This window comes from Furipterus horrens, unplaced genomic scaffold, assembly GCF_987537825.1.
Source record: "Furipterus horrens unplaced genomic scaffold, mFurHor1.1.pri manual_scaffold_17, whole genome shotgun sequence".
Lineage (NCBI taxonomy): Eukaryota > Metazoa > Chordata > Mammalia > Chiroptera > Furipteridae > Furipterus > Furipterus horrens.
In genome coordinates, this window is record NW_028327187.1 from 106,779,560 (window position 1) to 106,799,885 (window position 20,326).

General features: G+C 38.9%; 1 protein-coding gene across 3 annotated transcripts in view; it reads right to left on the reverse strand.

Moving 5' to 3' along the window:
- The window catches only part of PHEX (phosphate regulating endopeptidase X-linked), a 164,226-nt gene extending 144,245 nt beyond the window's left edge, over nucleotides 1-19,981 (reverse strand). For all 3 annotated transcript variants that reach the window (XM_090264399.1, XM_090264398.1, XM_090264400.1), the window contains exons 1-3: nucleotides 19,864-19,981; nucleotides 14,027-14,095; nucleotides 7,107-7,268 (exon numbers count right to left, since the gene is read on the reverse strand). In XM_090264399.1, the coding sequence (XP_090120525.1) occupies nucleotides 7,107-7,268; nucleotides 14,027-14,095; nucleotides 19,864-19,981 (349 nt within the window). The remainder of the gene's footprint in view (nucleotides 1-7,106; nucleotides 7,269-14,026; nucleotides 14,096-19,863) is intronic.
- Between the last annotated feature and the right edge of the window lie 345 nt (nucleotides 19,982-20,326).

Below are 20,326 nucleotides of genomic sequence, written 5' to 3' on the forward strand. Positions count from 1 at the left end.
GGCACAGACAGTGGACTGTTCAAAGATTTGAGTATGAGTGGACCCACGGGGCCACGTAATAGCCAACTCCACTCAAAACACCTGAATTAGGATGCATCAAAAGGCTGGGATTAAATAAAACTATACCTTCTTGAGACCTGCCCCAGCAATACTTACACAAGCAAGGGTTCTTTATCTTCTTTGTGCCACACATCCCCTGGGCAGGCTCTTAAAACTTAGAGACCATTCTCAGAATAATGTTTATAAGTGCATAAGATAAGGAACACAGGTTTATAAAGGAAATCTGTTATTCAGAAACACGGTTAACAAAATAGTTGTTTTATTGTTTGACATCACAGTATTTGTGAAACTTCATTAATTCATTAAATAAGATCCAGCATTGGGTCTAGCCACTACTACGATTTTGAAGTGGTGATGTATGCGGATAATATTTCAAAATACCTGTAACATGTGTATTAAGAGAGAAAAATAATGATGACTTGCATTGATAACAAAGTCACAGCTAATAATATCAGTTTGTTGCCTAGGTTCAAATTAAAGAAAATGTTAACATTCTGTCAGAGGTTAATAAAAATAAAGAGAGGATGGATGGGAGGGAGAGGACAATACCCATAAAGGAGAAGAACAAGAAACAAGTAAGCAAGTAACTATCATAACTGAGCTCAGCAGCTCTACATTCTTGATTACAATACCTATTGAAACATTTTGTGATGTGTAGATTTTAAATTTCCACAAGGATTATCTTGGGGACATTATTAATCTCTGCACTTCTGTATCCTCCTGTGTCTAACATGATGCCTCTGCTAGATGTGAATGAAAAAGTATAAATTCTGCTTGCTATTGGCAACAATCTTATAACCAAAGAGCCTATTGGCAACAATCTTATAACCAAATAGCCTCAGAAGGAAGCATGAGACAGTGGATGTCAGAGTAGAGAAAAAGAAAGAAATGTGATCCTTAATGACACAGTGCAACTGCTGGATCAACCCTTACCTAAAGTCCACATTATTACTAGACATTTTGGTTACGTGAGCCAGCAAATTTTGTTTACTGTTTAAGCCAGTTTGAGCTGGGGTATTTTGTCACCTGTGACTGAAAGCAATTGGTGCCAGGAAGAAAGTAAATGCTTGGTAAGTAATCTTCAGTTCACAGATTAATTAACACAGTCACAACCTACTTAAAGTGAATACATTTCCCTGAAATTAAAGCACATACAACTCATAGTGAATGCCATGAATAGATCTGGTGTATATCAAGTATACCCGATTTATGTGTAATATTAACCACTATGACAGAAGAGCTACATAAAAGCCACAGAGGGTAAGATCACATGTTAAAATCAAATGCTCGGAACATGTAGGAGTCAAAAAAATAAGACAAGAAGATGCACTGGGGATGGGAAAAAACACACAAGAAGAAAACTGTGAAAGCTACCAGAACACAAGCTTTTACACATGGTGGCCATTCTCATGGCCTCTTGACTTCCTTCAGCCATTTAGAAAGAGAACATCATCTGAGAGCTACCTGAACATTTTTCACAGCCTTCAGGAAGAGATTCACTTCTATATTTGAAGTGAATGTCTCCTAACAGGACATTTCTAAACGTTTTTAATTTGACAACTTCTTCCCCTTCCTCTCACACCATACACCCCTACCCCCATCCAAGCTCAAGTGGTGGCTCGAGATTACAAAAAAAGTAAACAACATCAGCAACAAACTTTTCAAGTAAAATCATTTCATTTGACATTCTAAAAGTCCTCTATACACCGGCGCAAGTCTTCATGCAGCACCCCTCTATGCATACAGGACTGACAGTAACATGTGTAATCTAGCAATCTGTTGCTTCCTGGGTGGCCACATGAATAGGAGCCAACATGGTCAGAACAACAGAACTCTTCTCTGAGTGGGCGCACCCTGTTTATACAGCAGATAACTGAGACTTACGGGGCCTGAGTTTTCACCAGGAATAAAAAGCCCACCACAATGGCTGGGTGCTCCCTAGCACTTCCCCACAACATCCACATTTCGTTTTTTCCAGTCTGACATCATTTGTTTCAAAACATTTAATGATATCAAGGCTCAGATTGGTATATCATTACATTACATTCATGGCATGAGGAAAATGACATAGTTAACTGTATCTTCAATAATCAAATTATCAAACGACTTTACAGGAGCTAAATAGAAGTTTTCAGCTTTCTGTTCTCTGTAAAGTTGATTTGGCTAGGATTATTTATAGGGAAAAAAAAACAAGATTATAGAGTGTTATTTAATTATGAGAACCATTTGAATCTAAGCCAGCAGGTATTTACAAATAAATAACTGATCTATGAATCACAATCATCTTTCTCTGCTCATTAATGCATAAACCCTATTTCATCTTATTGTTCCACTGCTGTTGTCTGTGTTTAAACATAATAATATACCGCATTTCTTTATAAAATATTGGCAAAGATTGCTATTCCATAACAGAGATGAGCTGGCCCTACCTTAAGTCATCTGTCTCCTGTTTGACACAAGTGTTCTATCTCACTCATTGCCTCACGTTTCATAAGTGCTCATTTGCAAAATTTTCATCTGCTCATTCATAAGCAACGCATGATATGTCATCTCCACGGTCACATGAAGACAAATTTGAGAGGCTTTGTAGGAAGGAAATTTTAAGACATTCAAACACATAACTACATTCAGCCTTTTTAAAATAAAATCCTGCTTCTTGAAGAAAACAAGAAATAATTTTATTTTCCAAGTAGAAATCTCAGTCTCATATGCCATTTAAAGAAAAAAATTCACAAAGCCAGGTTGCTGACTTCAATAGAGGGCAATTTTTCATCAGCCAGGTCTGTCAGATCCACTTTATTCTGCAAATTGGATAGCCATATCTGTGTGTTCTCCATCAGCCATAAGAAAATGGTTTTCTTTTGATTGGTAGTATTGGGTTTTATTTTCAGATGTTCTCTTTATTGAGGGTGAGAAAAAATATCTAGACAATATTCAATATTTTTGAAAGCATGTGATATTTACAAAGGAAAAGACCAGAATAAAACTTAAGGATTTGATAAACATTACTTTGTGAATCTTAGAACTACCTTCGAGATAAAAATGGAGAAGCAAAGGACAAATACTTATTGAGGGCCTGCTATATAAAAGGAATTGGACCAGGAAACTTATATGGGTCATCTCCTTTAGTCCTCACAAACCTCATGGATTGGGTATTCTTATCTCCATTTGAAAGATAACAAAACTTGAGCTAGCTGAGATAAGTAATTGGCTTAAAGTGACACAGAGGAGAAATGAAAGGGAAGCAGGATTCAAGTCCAGCTCTGTGGCTTCAAAACTCATGCTCTGAGTAGCTTACAATAAGGAAAAGAAATTATAAACAACCCAAATGGCAACATAGGAATTGCTTAAATAAATTGTAGTGTACCCATCCAAAGCATTCATGGTAAATGATGCTATAAATCTATTTTTATTGACATGAAAAGATGTTAGCATATAATCATCAAGTAAAAAGAGCAGACTATTAAAATAGAACATACTATATGATTCCTTTTGAGATACATATATAATTTTATATGTATATTTGTATTTTAAAACTTATTGTAGGGGTCATGGGATTCGAAGTATGTTTCTTCTTGCTATTCATTTATAGTTAGTGTACAATTAGCTTGTAATACCTGGATGATTGGATGAATGGCTAGAGTGAGAGATGTGTGGATACATACCTAGATATAGAATATAGAGATAGGATAGAAATTAAAGATCTAGTGTTTAAAAAATAAGATTTTTTAGCACACCTGATATTTGAAAAGCTCACTTATACACTTTAAGAATTATCATCTGCAACAGTTCAGAAAAACACATCTATAAATGTCTCTATCAATGTCTGCATACTTATTATATTCTTTTCTCACTATCTATAAATGTACAGATAGAGACAGAATGAGACAATATCTACATATTTATAGAGAGAATGAGAGAATATTATGATAATACAAATACATCAAAATGGTTATGATCAGGGAATTTGGGTAAAGCGTATATTGAATTTCCTTGTGCTATTCTTTCAACTTTTCTGTAAATGTTAATTACCTGAAAATTTAAAAGTTTAAAGAACTAATACGCATTTTACATTTCAAATCCATAGCCTGGTACAAGATGATAACAATTTAAAAAGAGACACTACTCTGCAATTTGGTCTCCTTATTGGCACTTGAGGCAAGAACCTGTGATCAATTTTTGAATTCACCCTTTACAGTGCTTGTTACAGAATAACTTCCAATTTATTTGGTTGTGTCTTTCCCAGAGAACAGAAATTATATGGGAAGCCTCCCATTTTGTTTCATAAGGCCAACACAATCTTGATAACAGAATGTGACAAACCTAGCACACAAAAATCCATTGACCAACATGAATCATAAATTCAGACACAAACTTATAAAACAAATACTAGCTTATTCAAGTCTAGTAATGCCTTAAAAGAAAATAATAGGTAGGGCTTATTTCAAGATTATAAGGTAATTCAGCATAAGAAAATCTAAAGAAGTTAGTCCTGGCTGGTGTGGCTCAGTGGATTGAGTGCTGGCCTGCAAACTAAAGGGTCGCCAGTTCGATTCCCAGTCAGGGCACATGCCTGGGTTGCGGGCCAGGTGCCCTGCTGGGGGTGCGTGAGGGGCAACCATACACTGATGTTTCTCTCCTTCTCTTTCTCCCTCCCTTCCCCTCTCTCTAAAAATAAATAAATAAAATCTTTTAAAAATTAAACTGTGAATACTCTTTCAACATAACAAGTCCATTTCTGAGAATTTATACTAAGGATATATTTAGGTAAGGACATAAAGATATGTACACACATATATTTATTATAGTGTTATTTGTAATAAGAAAAAATATCTAATGGCATAATCCATGTCTACAACAAGTATATCAACTTTTTGATTTTTTTAAAATAATTTATTTATTTGTTTGTTGTTTTGTTTATTTATTTATTTTTAGAGAGAGGGGAAAGGAGAAAGAGAGGAAGAGAAACATCACTGTGTGGTTGCCTCTCACGCGTCCCCAACAGGAGACCTGACGTGCAACCGAGTCATGTGCCCTGACTGGGAATCGAACCAGCGACACTTGGCTCGCAGGCCAGCGCTCAATCCACTGAGCCACAGCAGCCAGGGCCTTTTAATTTTTTATTTATTGATTTTAGATAGAGGAACAACAGAGAGAGAGAAAGGGAGAGAGGGAGAACATCAATTTGTTATTTTACTTATTCATGTATTCATTTGTTGCTTCTTGTATGTGCCCTTACTGGGGACCAAAGCTGCAATTTTGGCATATCAGGATGACTCTCTAACTGAGCTACCCAGCAAGGGATAAAACACATCATTTTTAAAGCAGGTGACAGAACAGTATGCATATCAGCTAATTTTTTAAGTATATGGATGTGCAGTGAGGTTAAACATATGTACTCACATATGGGGAAAAACATGGAAAAATATATACCAAATTGCTTTCTAGGGGTGGACTTATATGGGTGACATTCTTCTACTTTTGGCACATTATATTTGCCCTTTTCTATTTCCCAACTGAGCTTGGAAATAAAATTTTTCATTTTTTAGAGAAGTAAGCAAACAAAAAGAAAAAAACAGTGCTGCTCTAAACAATTTATTCTTATTTCTATGAATTTTAAAGAAGCCCATATACAACATCCTCCTCAAAGCACATCAATACTGATTTTAATTTTTATTTTGACATCTTCAAACAGTTCTTTAAATTACTGTAACTGCTTCATGCCCTGAAGATAGAAGTCTTGTGTTTTTCTTATCCTTCAGTGATATTTCTGTAGGCATGACTATGTGTGTGCACACATCTCTCTGTTTAAGAAAAATAACCAGAGAAGGGAAACAGGGAATAGGCAAGAATGGTAGTTAAAGGACCAATGTGAGCTAATATCTTACAGGGAAATTAAGTATTAGTAAATTCATTCCTTGAGGTCCTATTATGATTCCATAGTATAGGAATATCACCTGTTGGGTTGCAGTAAAACTCTGACATTCTTGAAAATTGTCATTTATAATTTATAAAGACTAAGTTCGGCCTCTTAGTAGAAAATGCAAGTTCATATGATTTATATCTAGTTGTGACATTTAAGCACATTTTTCCTTACAGTTGACAACAGGTGTCTATTTTGCCAAGTTTCAGTTGTTATCATACATGTATAAATTGATACATATTTAATTTTTATGTACTTAAAATCTTGGGGGGGTGGATGCAGAAGAAAGAAAAACGATGATCCTTATAACTTCTCAGAAATTCTTTGGAGGTATTATTGGGCACAAGTTACATGGTATACCTCACAGTTCCAAAAAGAGAAAAGAAACTTTTTTTTTTGCCTTCTCAAAACAATGATCTTATCCAGTTTTGAAATCTACTAATTTCCCTTCTGAATTGGCTTTCTCCAATAGTCATCATAAAAATTAGATTCATTGCAAACAGAAGATCTTCTATCAAAATACATTTTCAACTTCTGTACTATGTGCGCACTCACAAACATGAGCATGGGTATGTATGCACATGTGAGTACGTGTCGTTGCTAGAGAGGCCATGGAAGAAAAGACAGTCTCCCCAGAGCCGAGTTAGAAGTTAACAGGAACAATATCACAAACACAAGGTCATCTAGAGTTCTCGAAAATGATGTAAAAAAAAAAAACGATGTGGTGTTAAGTATATTTTGTAAGCCATAAACATCTAGGACACAATGAGCAAGTGATGAAGTTTGCTCTGAACACAACAGAAAATAAGTACACAGATATAACATGGTTTTCATTAACTATTCCTTTGCTTCCAATCTCAATCAGATACTATTTATCCTTTGGCAGCAGAAGGCACTATTGTCAAACATGAACATCATGACTTACACTAAGCTTATGTTGAGGTTGAGGAGATTGGAATTCTACAACTTTCCTTTCAATCTTACATTTTTAAAAAATCTTGAACATAAATTCAGTATAACTAAAGAGTGAACTGAACAGTCATGCTTCAAATCCAAAATTATGTTTTTCTTGTCAGATACTGCTCTCTGTAAAGTGTGTCACCAAAGCCCAGTAGAGACTTACCCTTCAACTTGAGGTCGACATTATGTCTCAGCCAAGGATAAACCCCATAGCTTGGCATATCTTCAGGAATTGGATTACTGTTTATCCAGCCATCACAAGCAAATCGGAAAAAATTATCACAAGGGTCCACAGATGGATTCACTTTACTCAAGATGGCAGCAGCTATTTAAAAAGAAAATCATAGGATTAATGACAATCACTGAATGTTGTGTACTGACTTCTTCCAAATTAAGCAACAATTTCTTATCAACCAGTTCCCAAGCCTTGCCTTCTACATTTCCCCTCAAATGACTCCCTGAATCAACTGCACCATACCAAATTACTACATTCAGAGTGAGTTAGTTAAAAGTTTGCTATTATTTTTATTGGGTTTTGCAGAACCACTCTTAATAATCAGTGGGGCATAGGACAGGCATACAAATGGAGTATGTGTTAAATCGTTTGCAAAGATGCATGTGACATTTCCTTCCAGCCTTCTCATCCTTCTGCAAGGTGACTTCACCACTCTTCCTGTCAAGCAGTAGGATCTATTTCCCCTGCCTTGAATCTGGGCTGGCCTTGGGACTTGCTTTGACCAACATTATGTGACAGACTAACTTTTCATGAATTTAAAAGCTAGACCTTAAGAGGCCTTGCTTGCATCTTCAACTCCCTTTGAATGGAGCCCTGAGACTGTCCTGGAGGAAGTGAGGCCACATGGAGAAGAACCAAGCCAGCACCAACTGCCAGTGAGGCTATCATGGACCTCCTAGGCCAGGCGACCCTCCAGGTGAATGCAGCCCAGGCAGTACCAGCAGAGGAACCCCCACCGAACCCATTGAATCATGTGAAATATTAACTCACTCTTGTTTCAAGCCTCTAAAGTTGATCTGTTCCACAACAAAGGCTAAGTGAAATGAGGTCCACGTGTCATAGCTAAATATTTTAAAGATATATTTACAATACACCTCCATAAAGACCTGAAATGCCAGGTATGAATTCTTGAGCCCCATGGCATTCAGAGCAGCTCTCAGAGTAATGAACCCTTCTATGAGACTCACACAGTCCCTGAAAGGAGGCTTGGGGCTATCTAGCTGGGAACTCTGGATAGTAGAAGGCCGCTGACCTGGCCCCATAGACTCCTTGACTAGGGAGGAAGGCAAATTCGGGCATTCTAAAGGAGGGACCCAAGGCAGAGGCCTCTCTTCCCCAGGTCTAAGGGCAGAACTGAGTATTTGTGTAAGTTAACAGAAAGATACAATAGACTGATGTGTCATTTTTGTCCTCTTTCATAAGCCCACACACAATTACATAGGAAAGATAGTCAATAGGTAGGAAGTTTGTGCAAATTTAAATGTTTCCATGAGCTTACAAATAATCTCTCATTGCAAAGTGAGAAAGTTCCAAACTTCCCAATATTGAGCTCCAGCTCTCTTCCAACTCTCATACAATTGCTGGCCACCACTCTGGCAAAGAGATATGCACCAGCTGACTTGTTTAAAGACAGCCAATATTTTAATGACATTGGAAAGACGATTTCCTGGGTACTTTTCATACTCTAATTAATGCCAGAATACATTTCTGTTCAAAGTAATGAAAACCCAATGAGTTTTCAGCTAACTGTGAATAAATTGCCCCCCAAAAGTATAATCTTCATAAATTTAGATACATATATTAGTCTGGTTACATAACTGGTTCCTCCAGGTTTAAAAGTAAGGCTAGATATTTCTCTTACCTTGACTTTCTATAAAAATTTCAAAGAGCTTTTTGTCAAACATCCTAACTTCTATAGGACTTCAAAACCTCTACCGTTTTCAACCTCCTCCCCAAGAAAAAGCAAAGAAAAAATAATTTAGAAGTTAGATAAATTTAAAATTGGCTTCATATTTTCATCTTTCAGAATTCAGTTGTCTCCAATTACATTTTTACTTACTGCTACTATTTCATCGTTATTATTTAATATGCAAATATGCTAGGTCACCCAAAATCTTTATTTCAGTTTTTAGTTATACTGGCTGTGCAGTCACAGAATGAATATTCTATTGTGACACCTCACGGTCATTGATCATACACGTTTCAGTCCCACACAATATTTACACTCACACAAAGGGGCCCTCACACACATTTTTATTCACATAAGCACATTGTTTTCTGGATGCCTCTCAACCCTCAAATGTATCCCTCCCCATTTTCTCGGTATTCTTGCAGGTACCTAGAAAAACTGCAAGATCAGCTCTGACCTCAGCCCTGATATAAAGTGGAGGAATTCATCACTCACACTGAATTTGGAACTGAGCCCGCTGAATGGGAAAATTCTAGCTTCAGCCTTCCAATTCATCATACACAATTCACAGCTGGCCACAGACCTGCACTTTGAGAAGGGGAACTGTGACTTCAAATTGCAAGGGACCATAGTTGTCAAGACACCGAAACGCCTTCCTCCATACTCAGCTTCATGGAGAAAATCCAGTCTTGTTTTAATAAAAGAAATATGATAATGAAGGAAACCTGTTCCATGTATTCTCTCAAGTCACTGCATATACATGTAAGGTAAATTGTTACATGGTTTCCAGCCAGTGTTTATGTAGTAGAGGTGGCAGCACCACCCCATATACCAGGCTGTTTGTAAGTTTAATCAGGGCACAAGAAGAGGGGGAAGGTGTTAATAATAATAAATACTGGGCATTTCCTCTGTGCCAGAACTATGCTAGCCCTTTTCAGGCAGTATGGCGTCATCACAGACTCTGGAGCCAGACCACCTGGGTTTGAATGCCAGCAATACTACACAATAGTTATGTAACCTCAGGAAGGTTACTTAACCTTTTTCTGTCTTAGTTTCCTCATTTGTAAAATGGGGATCATAATGAAAATTGTGGATTTTCATGAGAATTAAATTAGAAAATACATGCAAAGTGCTTAGAACAGTGCCAGGAATACTGCCAAATAATACAGTTGCCAGGTACAATACAAGATGACTAGTGAAATTTGAATTTCAGATAAGCGACTACTTTTATAGTATAAATTCATAACAAATATTGCATGGCACATACTTATACAAAAAAAATAGTAGTCATTGTACACCTGCAATTCAAATTTAATTGAGCACCCTAAATGCATATGTGGAGCTAAATCTGGCAATCATGCATATAAAGTTTTAGCATTACAATTCCACACTTACGTGAATCTTGAGGCCAGATATTTCAGAGCTCATAGATTCTGGGATTTTAGAAAGTAATATAGTGCATATACCACAGATTATATGCCTCCAGCAACATCTGGAGTGGTACTCCTGAAACAAGCACACTAATAATTCTATTGGGGATATATACACATCCTTACAAATGGGAAAAACAAAGTCTAAAACAGCCTCACGTAAGTTGAGATCCAGTTTTGCCACCACAGGAGTTGTGGTCAGATCCAGTCTTGCCAAATGAGAGTTACCATGCTTTCTGGGTTTGGGGTTAAGGATCTGGAATTGTGGATCTGGGATACTACTTCCTCCATCATTTTTTTCTTCTATTCTCACAACTAGCATGAGAAGTAAAAACTGTCATTCCTACTCAATAGCACAAGATTATGTGGCTTTAAGTGGCTAGATCGTGCTTTAAACCCAAGCCAAGCTGTTTGCCGTTATCCACTATCATCAGCATCATACCTGTACCTTGGCAGTTCCTTCTTTTCCCTGTATTCTCTCTCCACGTCTTATTTTAAAAGACAGGTTAAAATAGGAGGACATAGAAAAGGGGATGAAAAGCAATTCACAGACAACACGTCTTAAGAGTTCAGAAGCCAATCACTTCCTACCATGCAGCACCCACCCACACACACACATGCCAATCACGCGTGCACGTACACTGCATGCGCGCAGGCACGCTGGCACGCACAAGGTGCCCGTGCATGCACCATGCACAAGGCACCCACACACACACATAGCACCATGCATGCACTCACTCGGGCATGCCCAAGGCATGCACGCATGGTGCACGCGCAGGAACACAGTCAGCAAAAGGAGCCGTGCAGGCATGCACGCACGCACAAAACACCCATGCACGCACATAGCACATACGCAGGTATACAGGCACATTAAGGGTGCCCATGCATGCATGAATGCATGCATGCAGTGCCCACGCACGCACAAAGTGCGCAAACAGGCATGCTGGCACGCACAAGGAGCCCACGCACAAACACACGCACAAGGCACACATGCACAAGGCACCCACTCACACAGCACGCACACACAGGTCACCTGTGCATGCACACAACGTTGTTCCGAACCTTTCCTTGGAGGAAAATGGTGTGATGTGTACTCTGCAGCTGTTCTACAGATCACTGTGCATAGTGGGGCTCATGTTACAATAAAGAGGACTATATCTTTGGTGAGCCTTTCACTAGAGAAAGAGCAAAATATTTTTTTTCAATATTAGAAAGCCATCCTCCAACGGAAAATTAAAAACAAGACAGCGAGGCAAAACACACTAGCTGGCAATATGTGACATTATGAAATATTATGTAAGTTTTACTCTTGTGTTATGATTCATTATTAAAAGTCAAAATTTATGACATAAGTGGCCCTCTGTATGAAGAGTTGACTAAACTCAAATTGAAAATGTGTGAGTTCAAAATTTTCATTTTCATACATCTGTAAGAACCCTACCACAGCAAAAGCACAAGATGACATAAAGTCTAAAACCTGGCCTCTGATAGTCCCACCTGGTACCCCACCCTACTCTAGATCATCTGCTCTGCTCTGGAGAAAACCCTTAGTCAGCTCAAGCTGGGAACAGGTAAGGGCCTGGGAATTCCCGTATCTTTCTCACCCTCCCAGGGGCAAGATCAAGAAGCTGAAATGGTTGCCTAGTCACTAGACTAATAGATATAGCATTATGAAAAAAAAAGAGCAAGACAGGGCGAGGGTCAAATAGAGGTACCTGGACTGGCCTTGTGGTACTAAGAGGAGCCAGACATGAGCTTGAAGTCCAGCCCTGCTGCTAACTCAGGATGTGATCCTGGGCAAGTTATTTAGCTTCTACAAGCCTACATTTTCTCATATGTAATTGAGCCTGGCAATAGCACTGACTTCATGGACTTCTTACAAAGATTTTATAAGATGGCACATGTAAGTCACTTAACACACTGCCTGGTTAAAAATACATACTAATATATTGACTAGAATGGGACCAAAAAAAAAAAAGAACTCTACTAACATAATTATCTAACCTATTACCTTTGCATAAGGCCTCAGTTTAAAAGCTCTTTCACCTAGGTCACCACCCAAACACCACTAAAAATCTAAGCGTCACAGTGACTGCGTTTTCTCACAACCCACATCCAATCTTTCAGCAAACCACCCATCTCCTAAAGCCCCTAGTCTTCCTTTCCAGCTCTTGAATTCAAGACAGCATCATCTCTCACTTGGCTTACCAAAAAACCTCCTGACCGAGCAACTTCTTCCATTTTCACTCCCTAAAGTTTTTTCTCCATGCAGAAATACTCTGAAAAGAGTCTAGCTCTCCAAAGGGATCTTTTTAGATACTAACACCAGACTTTCCAATCCAGCCATCACATTATTCTATTTTAATATTTGCATTTTCTGCATAACATGTATCCCCAGGTGATATTTTTCCTTGTATATTGATTGCCTTGTGTGTTTGTTAGTTGTCTCTCTTCCCTTGCCCGGTCATTCTGCTTCACTGCTGTACAGGCAGACATCAGAGATATTGCAGGTTTGGTTCCGGACTGCCGCAATAAAGTGAATAGTGCAATAAGGTGAGTGTCGCAATAAAGCAAGTCATAACCTTTTTGCTGGTGGAGAGCCTTGCCTTCAATTTGTAAAAAAAAAAAAAAGCAACATCTGTGAGGCGCAATAAACTGAAGCTCAATAAAGTGAGATATGCCTGCATTCCCAAAACCTACCTCAGTGCCTGGAGTGCAATAAATATTTGGTGAATTAATTCATTAATATTTTAAGGCCAAAAGGAAAATTAAATGGCCATGTGCTTAACTTATCCTATGGCTTTCTCTTTGGAAAACACCCTAGTGTCCCTGTCCACGTGAAGAATGGGGGTGGGGGCTGGAATCTGGGTCCTGCAAGTCTAGGCCCTAACACTGGTTTTTGGAGGAAATCTAATAGCTGTGACAAAACTGAGACAACTTTAAGCATTCAGCTTCACTTTGGCAAACCCACTGCTATCCAGCCTGGTCACCTCAAGAAAAAAATGACTTGTAATGTGGAATAAAAGGACCCAAAGGGATTCCAGGTTACAGTGGAAACATGGATTTACAGAGGATCCTTGCTTACATGCAAACAGTTCAGATCCACTAGCCAAAAGATTCAGAAAGACTGCTTAAGGTAAATAAGAATCTATATCCAGATGAAGCCATTGAAATGTCAATGGTCTCTGTCTTTGGGCCTTAAGAGAGGCCATTCAGCCTTCGAAGCCCCTTCCTGATTTCCTTATATAGGAATACATTGGGATCTTAGGGGGGGTTCTCTCTTTTTATTAAATTATTGAGGTGACATTGGTAATAGCATTATATAAGTTTAAAGTGTTTTCATTGTGCTTTGTTTTATTGCTCTTCACAGATGTTGTAATTTTACAAACTGAAGGCAAGACCCTCCACCAGCAAAAAGATTACAACTCACTTCTTGTGATACTCACTTTATTGCGATGGTCTGGAACTGAAACCGCAATATCTCCGAGGTCTGCCTGTAATAACTTGGAAGACTGCACAGCTGTTTTTTGCAAGGATAAAGAAAACAGGAAACCTGTGCTCCACGACTTCACACCAAGACTTGAAAGTAAACTTAAAATTTCATCAAAATTGCATTTCGTACTTGGTAAACCTCAAGCAAACAGAATACTAAAAATACCACCTGTTTTCTCTTCCACTCCCCAAGGTACCATAATTATAACTTGACACAGGATGGAAAAACGACTTACCAGCTTCGATGCATTCTGGCTTCAGGCAGTACTCCTGTTTAGCTTGGAGACTTAAGAAACCTTGACTCACTGAAAAAACAGACCAAAAATAAAGAAATGACTGGATTGAAGCAGACCACCATCAGGTAAGCCACCATCGGGCACATAAGCAAGATATTTGACATCAGCTCATCCTTCTCAGTACTGACACGGAATTCAAAAATCCAATGGGCTCAGTATTACAGAACCAGACTCTGGTCACTAGCTATGTAACCTTTGTGAGACTCTTGGTTGCTCTGAAATTCAGTTTCCTATAACATAAGATGAGTGCGCACAATTGGACCAGTGCTTCCCTGAGCAGTGGCAATAGCATCACCTGGGAACTTGTTAGAAATGCAAATTACCAAGCCCTGCAGACCTGAATCAGAAATGCAGATGGGGTCCATCCAGTTGGGGTCCATCCACTTGCATTGTTTTTAAAGATTTTATTTATTTATTTTTAGAGAGAGCAGAAGGGAGGGAGAAAGAGAGGGAGAGAAACATCAATGTGTAGTTGCCACTCACACACCCCCGACTGGGGACCTGGCCCACAAACCAGGCATGTGCCCTGACTAGGAATCAAACCAGCAACCTTTTGGTTCACAGGCTGGCACTCAACCCACTGAGCAACACCAGCCAGGCCACTTGCATTTTAACAAGCCCTCCAGGGAATTGTGACGCAGGCTCACGTTTGAGAACCACTGGGCTAGAAGATCTCTAAAGTCTCTTCCATCTCCTATTATCTGTGATTTAAGCCTCATAATTTTACTCTTTTTGTTTATAATTACATCCTTGTTTTAGTGATGGGAAAATGGAAACGTATGTCACTTGGAGCAAATCCTGAGGGAAAGGTGAAAGCTAACATGTGCGGCATTTAAAGCTCTGGATCTTATCGAAACCATCCATATAGATAAGGCCTAGAAGGGGCGGTAGGTAATATATATTGTATATAACTCAATCATCTAGCAAGAGAGCCATTATCTGCCTGCCCCGTACCCCAAACACCATCCTCCCTCCAGACCCAGCCTAGCTACCAGACAGATGCAGCTCCATGGACCAACCTCCCAACCATTCCACCAAAACAAAACAGAACAAAAACCCAGCAAGGTGGAAGCAGCTTTCCACCAGTAGTTTAATTTCCCCCATCTGGTACAACATTATCTAAATGAATTTCTGCATGAGTACAGAAGGGTGCCCCATTTGTAAACTGCAGGTAGCACCTGGGCATGAGCAAATGTGAGTTTAGATTTCAAAAATATTTTTGGTAGCCAAGGAAGTTGTGGGGAAATCATCATCACTGTACTCTGTGGTCAGAAATAAGGAATCATTTGGAGATGTGGCCGTGGGGAGATGGATGATGGGGGCAGGGGGAAAAGGGGGGCCAAGGCCTTTCGTGGTATCCTCAGCTGAGAAGGAGGATCAGAAAGCATGGCGGTACCTACATTTCTGCTAGAGATGGAACACTAGTACATCACTTGCCAGTGTGGTGATTTGTATTATTTATTAACCCACATTCTAAGAGGAGCCGGTTTTTTCTTTATCCTTACCTCTGCTGCCATCCTCCAAACAGCCTTTTACTTGTGTTACATTATAGATTTAAAAAACTGCCTATGGAACATCTCAGGCCTGCCTTTTCTAAAAAAAAAAAAATATTAATTTACTTTTAGAGAGAGGGGAAGGAAGGGAGAAAGAGAGGGAGAGAAACATCAATGCATGAGAGATACATTGATCGGTTGCCTCTCACATACACCCAGCTGGGCACCTGGCCTGCAACCCAGGCATGTGCCCTGACTGGGAATTGAACTGGCAACCTTTTGGTTTGCAGGCCGGCGCTCAATCCACGGAGCCTCACCAGCCAGGGCTCAAGCCTGCTTTTAAGAAAAGGAGTATCATAGCATAAAGGTGTGTTTTGATTTCTTCAAAAAGCAAAAAAAAAAAAAAAAAAAAGTAAAGTAAAAATATATCCGTGCAGTGTGTAAAGATTAGTACTGAATATTTCAATGTGCCTGGGTGGTGGAAACATGGAGGAAATTTTCCCTTCAGTCTACTTCCGTATGTTTACCAAATGTTCTTCAACGAGCATGTGTTAGCTTTTTCATAATGGAAAAATAAACTGTATTATAAATAATAATATTTTTATGATTCTGGACAACAGTTTCTTGATACTAGCCTTGTTTTTTGGGGGGGGGTGTGGGGAGGTTTGCAAATTTTAATACAGTTCTGTCACTTGCTCCATATATTTTTCATGATACTAGCCTTGTTTTATTTTAGAAAAAAAGATAATGAAATATTTAATTTAAAGGCATTACTTTTAAGGTATAAATTTCCAGTTATAAAATAAATGGGTCATGGGAATGTAATATACAGTATTGTGACTCTTGTTAATAATACTGTATTGCATATGTGAAAGTTGAGAAGAGTAGATCTGAAAAGTTCTCATCACAAGAAAAAACTACAACTATGTACGGTGATGGATCATAATAGACTTATTATAATCATTTTGCAATATATAGAAATAATGAATCATTATGTTGTACACCTGAAACTAATATTATATGTCAATGATATCTCAATAAAAAATTTAAAGATATATTCTTTTCATAGAAAATAATTCTTGACCCAAAACCTCTAAGGAAACAGAACTAGAATCAAACATCTTTATCTGATGATGAGTAAAAGAAAGGTTTAAATTAAATGAATTAAGATGAAAACAGACCTGACCTCTAAGGAACAGCATTATATCGATGGGGGGTGTGGTATCTTAAGATCCTGCAAATAAATAAGGGTCAACAAACCCAGATAATATGAAGGTGTGCATGAATGAAATGGAGACAACAAAGAAAATCTTTTCCATACAGGAAATGAAGATGTTACTTGTTACTGATTAGGGGCTTTTTAAAAATGTAAAGAGCAGTTTGGTTTCTCATTTTAGATTTCTCCGTAACAAGCAGAAGTGACCTCAGAGTACAGTGGAGCCCTCCCCAGATGGAAGGCATGAGAATGACCATAAGTGGGGTCAGCCAACTATGGCCTGTGGGCCCAGCCCAGTCCACTGCCTGTTCCTGTGCGGCCCACGAGCTAAAAATGGTTCTTACATTTTGAACGATTGCTAAAAAATCAATGAAAATAGAAGAGTATTTTGTAAAAATGATCTGAATTTCAAATTTCAATGTCCGGAAATCAAACTGTGCCAGAACATAGCCATGCCCCTTTGTATACATATTGTCAGTGGCTGTTTTTGTGCTACAACGAAGTCAAGTGGCTGCAACAGAGACAGTATGGCCCAGGAAGCCAAAAATATTGACTATCTAGCCCATTACAAAGAAAACGCTGCCAATCATTGCATTTGAAAAACAGATTGTGGGGAGGAGAGGTGACAGATGCGGGAGGAGAAGAAAGGACACTTGAAGATAAACTGGTCATAGGCGTATCATTACACCTGACATCTTATAAGTCCTAGTGCTCTAAGTTCTCTGAGACCACTCCAAGGTCAATGATAATCCCTCTTATTGTAGATGGACTAAGGTTTAGAAAACAGATTAGCCCAGAGCCTAAAACACAAAAGAGGTAAAGAGAAATTCTAGAAATTGCAGATGTGTGAATGAACTTGAACAGGCGGAAGAATATACCACAATATACCCTTCTTTCCCCCATTTTCTCCTTCCCCCTTCCCCTCTGGTCACTGTCAGTCTGCTCCTTGTTTCCATGCCTCTGGCTCTATTTTATTCATTTGTCTGTTTTGTTCATTAGGTTCCTGTATTAGGTGAGATCATATGATATTTGTCTTTTGCCACCTGAGAGTGTAAATATATTTTAAAGCAGATGTCTCTGAAGGTATACAGCCAAATGGATATGGCCACCTGAAGCAATGCTTCTCAAATTTTAATTGGTGAAAATGCAGATTTTGAATCAATAGATCTGGGATGGGTGAAGCCCGGGCTTGCAAGTGATGCTGATTCTGCTGATCCACAGACCACACTTTGAGTAGCAAAGGTGTAGAATGGTCACACCCTTGCTCTCTAAAATCATTAGAGCTCCTCTTAAAGATTCATGCTGAGAGCCAGGTTACTGGGCACACTGGAAACCTACTTTTTTCTATTATATGGAGACCTCCTTACCCGTAATAGCATTGGCTGGCTTGGTGAATTTTACTGTGCTCTAAAAACTTTAGAGGTAATCCCAAAGAATCATGTTCTCTCAAAGAACAAAGATTTGCTGCCATCAAGAATATTCCAACTAAAAGAGGGGAAAGAAGGGGAAGGGTCTTGTCAAGGAACTAGTGTCAGTGACCCATGGATATGGACAAATAAATGGGGATTGACTGTGGGAGCCAGGGGAAGTGGGCCAGGCAGGGGAGAGCAAAGGGGGTAAAATGGGACAACTGTAATAGAACAATAAAAAAAATTATAAATAAATAAATATCAATTGAACGATTAAAAAAAGAATATTCCAACCAATATGCTACAGCCTCAGAATGTAATCATAACAATGGAATTTCAAAAAAGTTTCAAGCAGCAGTAACATCACTTAAAAAGTGTACATATTTTAGCATAATTATCCTTTGGATTTGTAAGTTGGGAGTGTTTTCAAAATACAAATAATAGAACTTTGTGGTCACTTCCCACATGCTGTATAGTCCCTTGGCATGCCCGTATCATTTTTCCTCCAGTTTTGAATTTTAGAATAGAACATTTGCCTAAAAACCCAGGTGCCAAGAAATCTCATACAAGTTTTCAAGAGCCGCAGATTTGGTTGCAAGAGTAGGAGGTTTAACTGTACCAGAAAGCAATAAACCCATCTAATACCCTAAATTTTCAGCCACAGAAAACATGGAAAGATGGTTTGCTCATTTTAGCAGAGTTTTCAACCACACAACCCTAACTCTTTTAAAGTTTAATTACTGGTTTTCCCCTGCCAAGATAAACACGATCTCCTGCATCCTGTATATGCCAAGGAATGTTTCCAGGCGTGCTACATTTCAAACTGCACCTACAATCTCCTAAGTATAGCACTTGGTCCTACACAGCTTTCAAACGAATGAAATCGTATGGGCCCTATGAGGAAAATACAAAGGCTGATAGTCAAGCGTTCAAAATACCTACAGTCTTTCCAAGGTATTTCATTCTTTTTCATAGGAATATGTTTTTATCATCATAGTCTCCCTGGGTACCTTATTTTCACCAAGAGTTATTAAAATAATTGAATCATAATCCTTTTCAAATCTTGGAAGAAAACTTCTGTTTTCCCTCATATTAATTTTTAAATCTAATAGAAAGGTTGAGTTAAAATTTTATCCCACCAGAGTCACTGGATTAGAAAGGAATTGAAGAATATCATTAAAGGTGCATTTCTAAAAAAACAAATTTGTATTTTGTGAGTTACATTTTATGATTCATTCAGGCAAAATTGACAAAAATCAGATGAAAAGAAATTCCAGCATGGTTTTGATCACAGTGCAAGTCTTTCCTCACAAAATAAATGAAAGCATCTCACTATGAATTCATAAACACTCATTTTGCTAAGTGTAATGCATAAAAACAATGTTTGCCTGGTGCAGCCGAATCCTCCAGCCACTTGAAGCCACTTTATACCCACTTCGCATTCTACACTACACACTGAGTACTCGCGTGTGCTTGTTTATTTAGCCTTCTAAGGAAAAGGCTTCCTCTATTTGCATATTTAATAGAAACTAAGGATGCACCACCTACCAACACAAGCAAACGGCCCTCCACCTGCATCCTGACAAGGTCTGACAAAATGAAGCACGGAGAGATTTCACTGCCCTTGCCCAGTTCCCTGGCCTCCAGGGTCCCACTTACCTAGAAAGAGGACGGTGCCCAGCACCAGGGTGCTACCGATGAACACCACCAGGGCGATTCGAGTGCCTCTGTTGGCTGCTTTCCCAGTCTCCATGCTGCTCCCCGTTTCTGCTTCCATCGGGAGGGATGTGGAGGCCACGCCAGAAGACAGTCACCGTTTGTGGTTTGTTTGCTGGTCTCAAGAGTCTGTGAGGTGTTGACATCCAAAGTACTCTTGCTCTTCTACTAATGGGCAGCTTTAAAAAGTCCCATCAGGAAATATCCCCTCGCCACCCCTTCTCAAATAATACTTCACAAATGAAGTAAAAGAAACCCAAAATATAGCTTGCCTTGGCTCTCCCCCTGACCAGACAAAACAAACACTGGTTGCTTTATCTTGGTGTGCTCCCCCCAAGCAAAGTCCCTCTCAACCGATTGTTTGGCAGGCTCTTCTCTCAGGCGCTCCGGGTGTACATGTTTTACT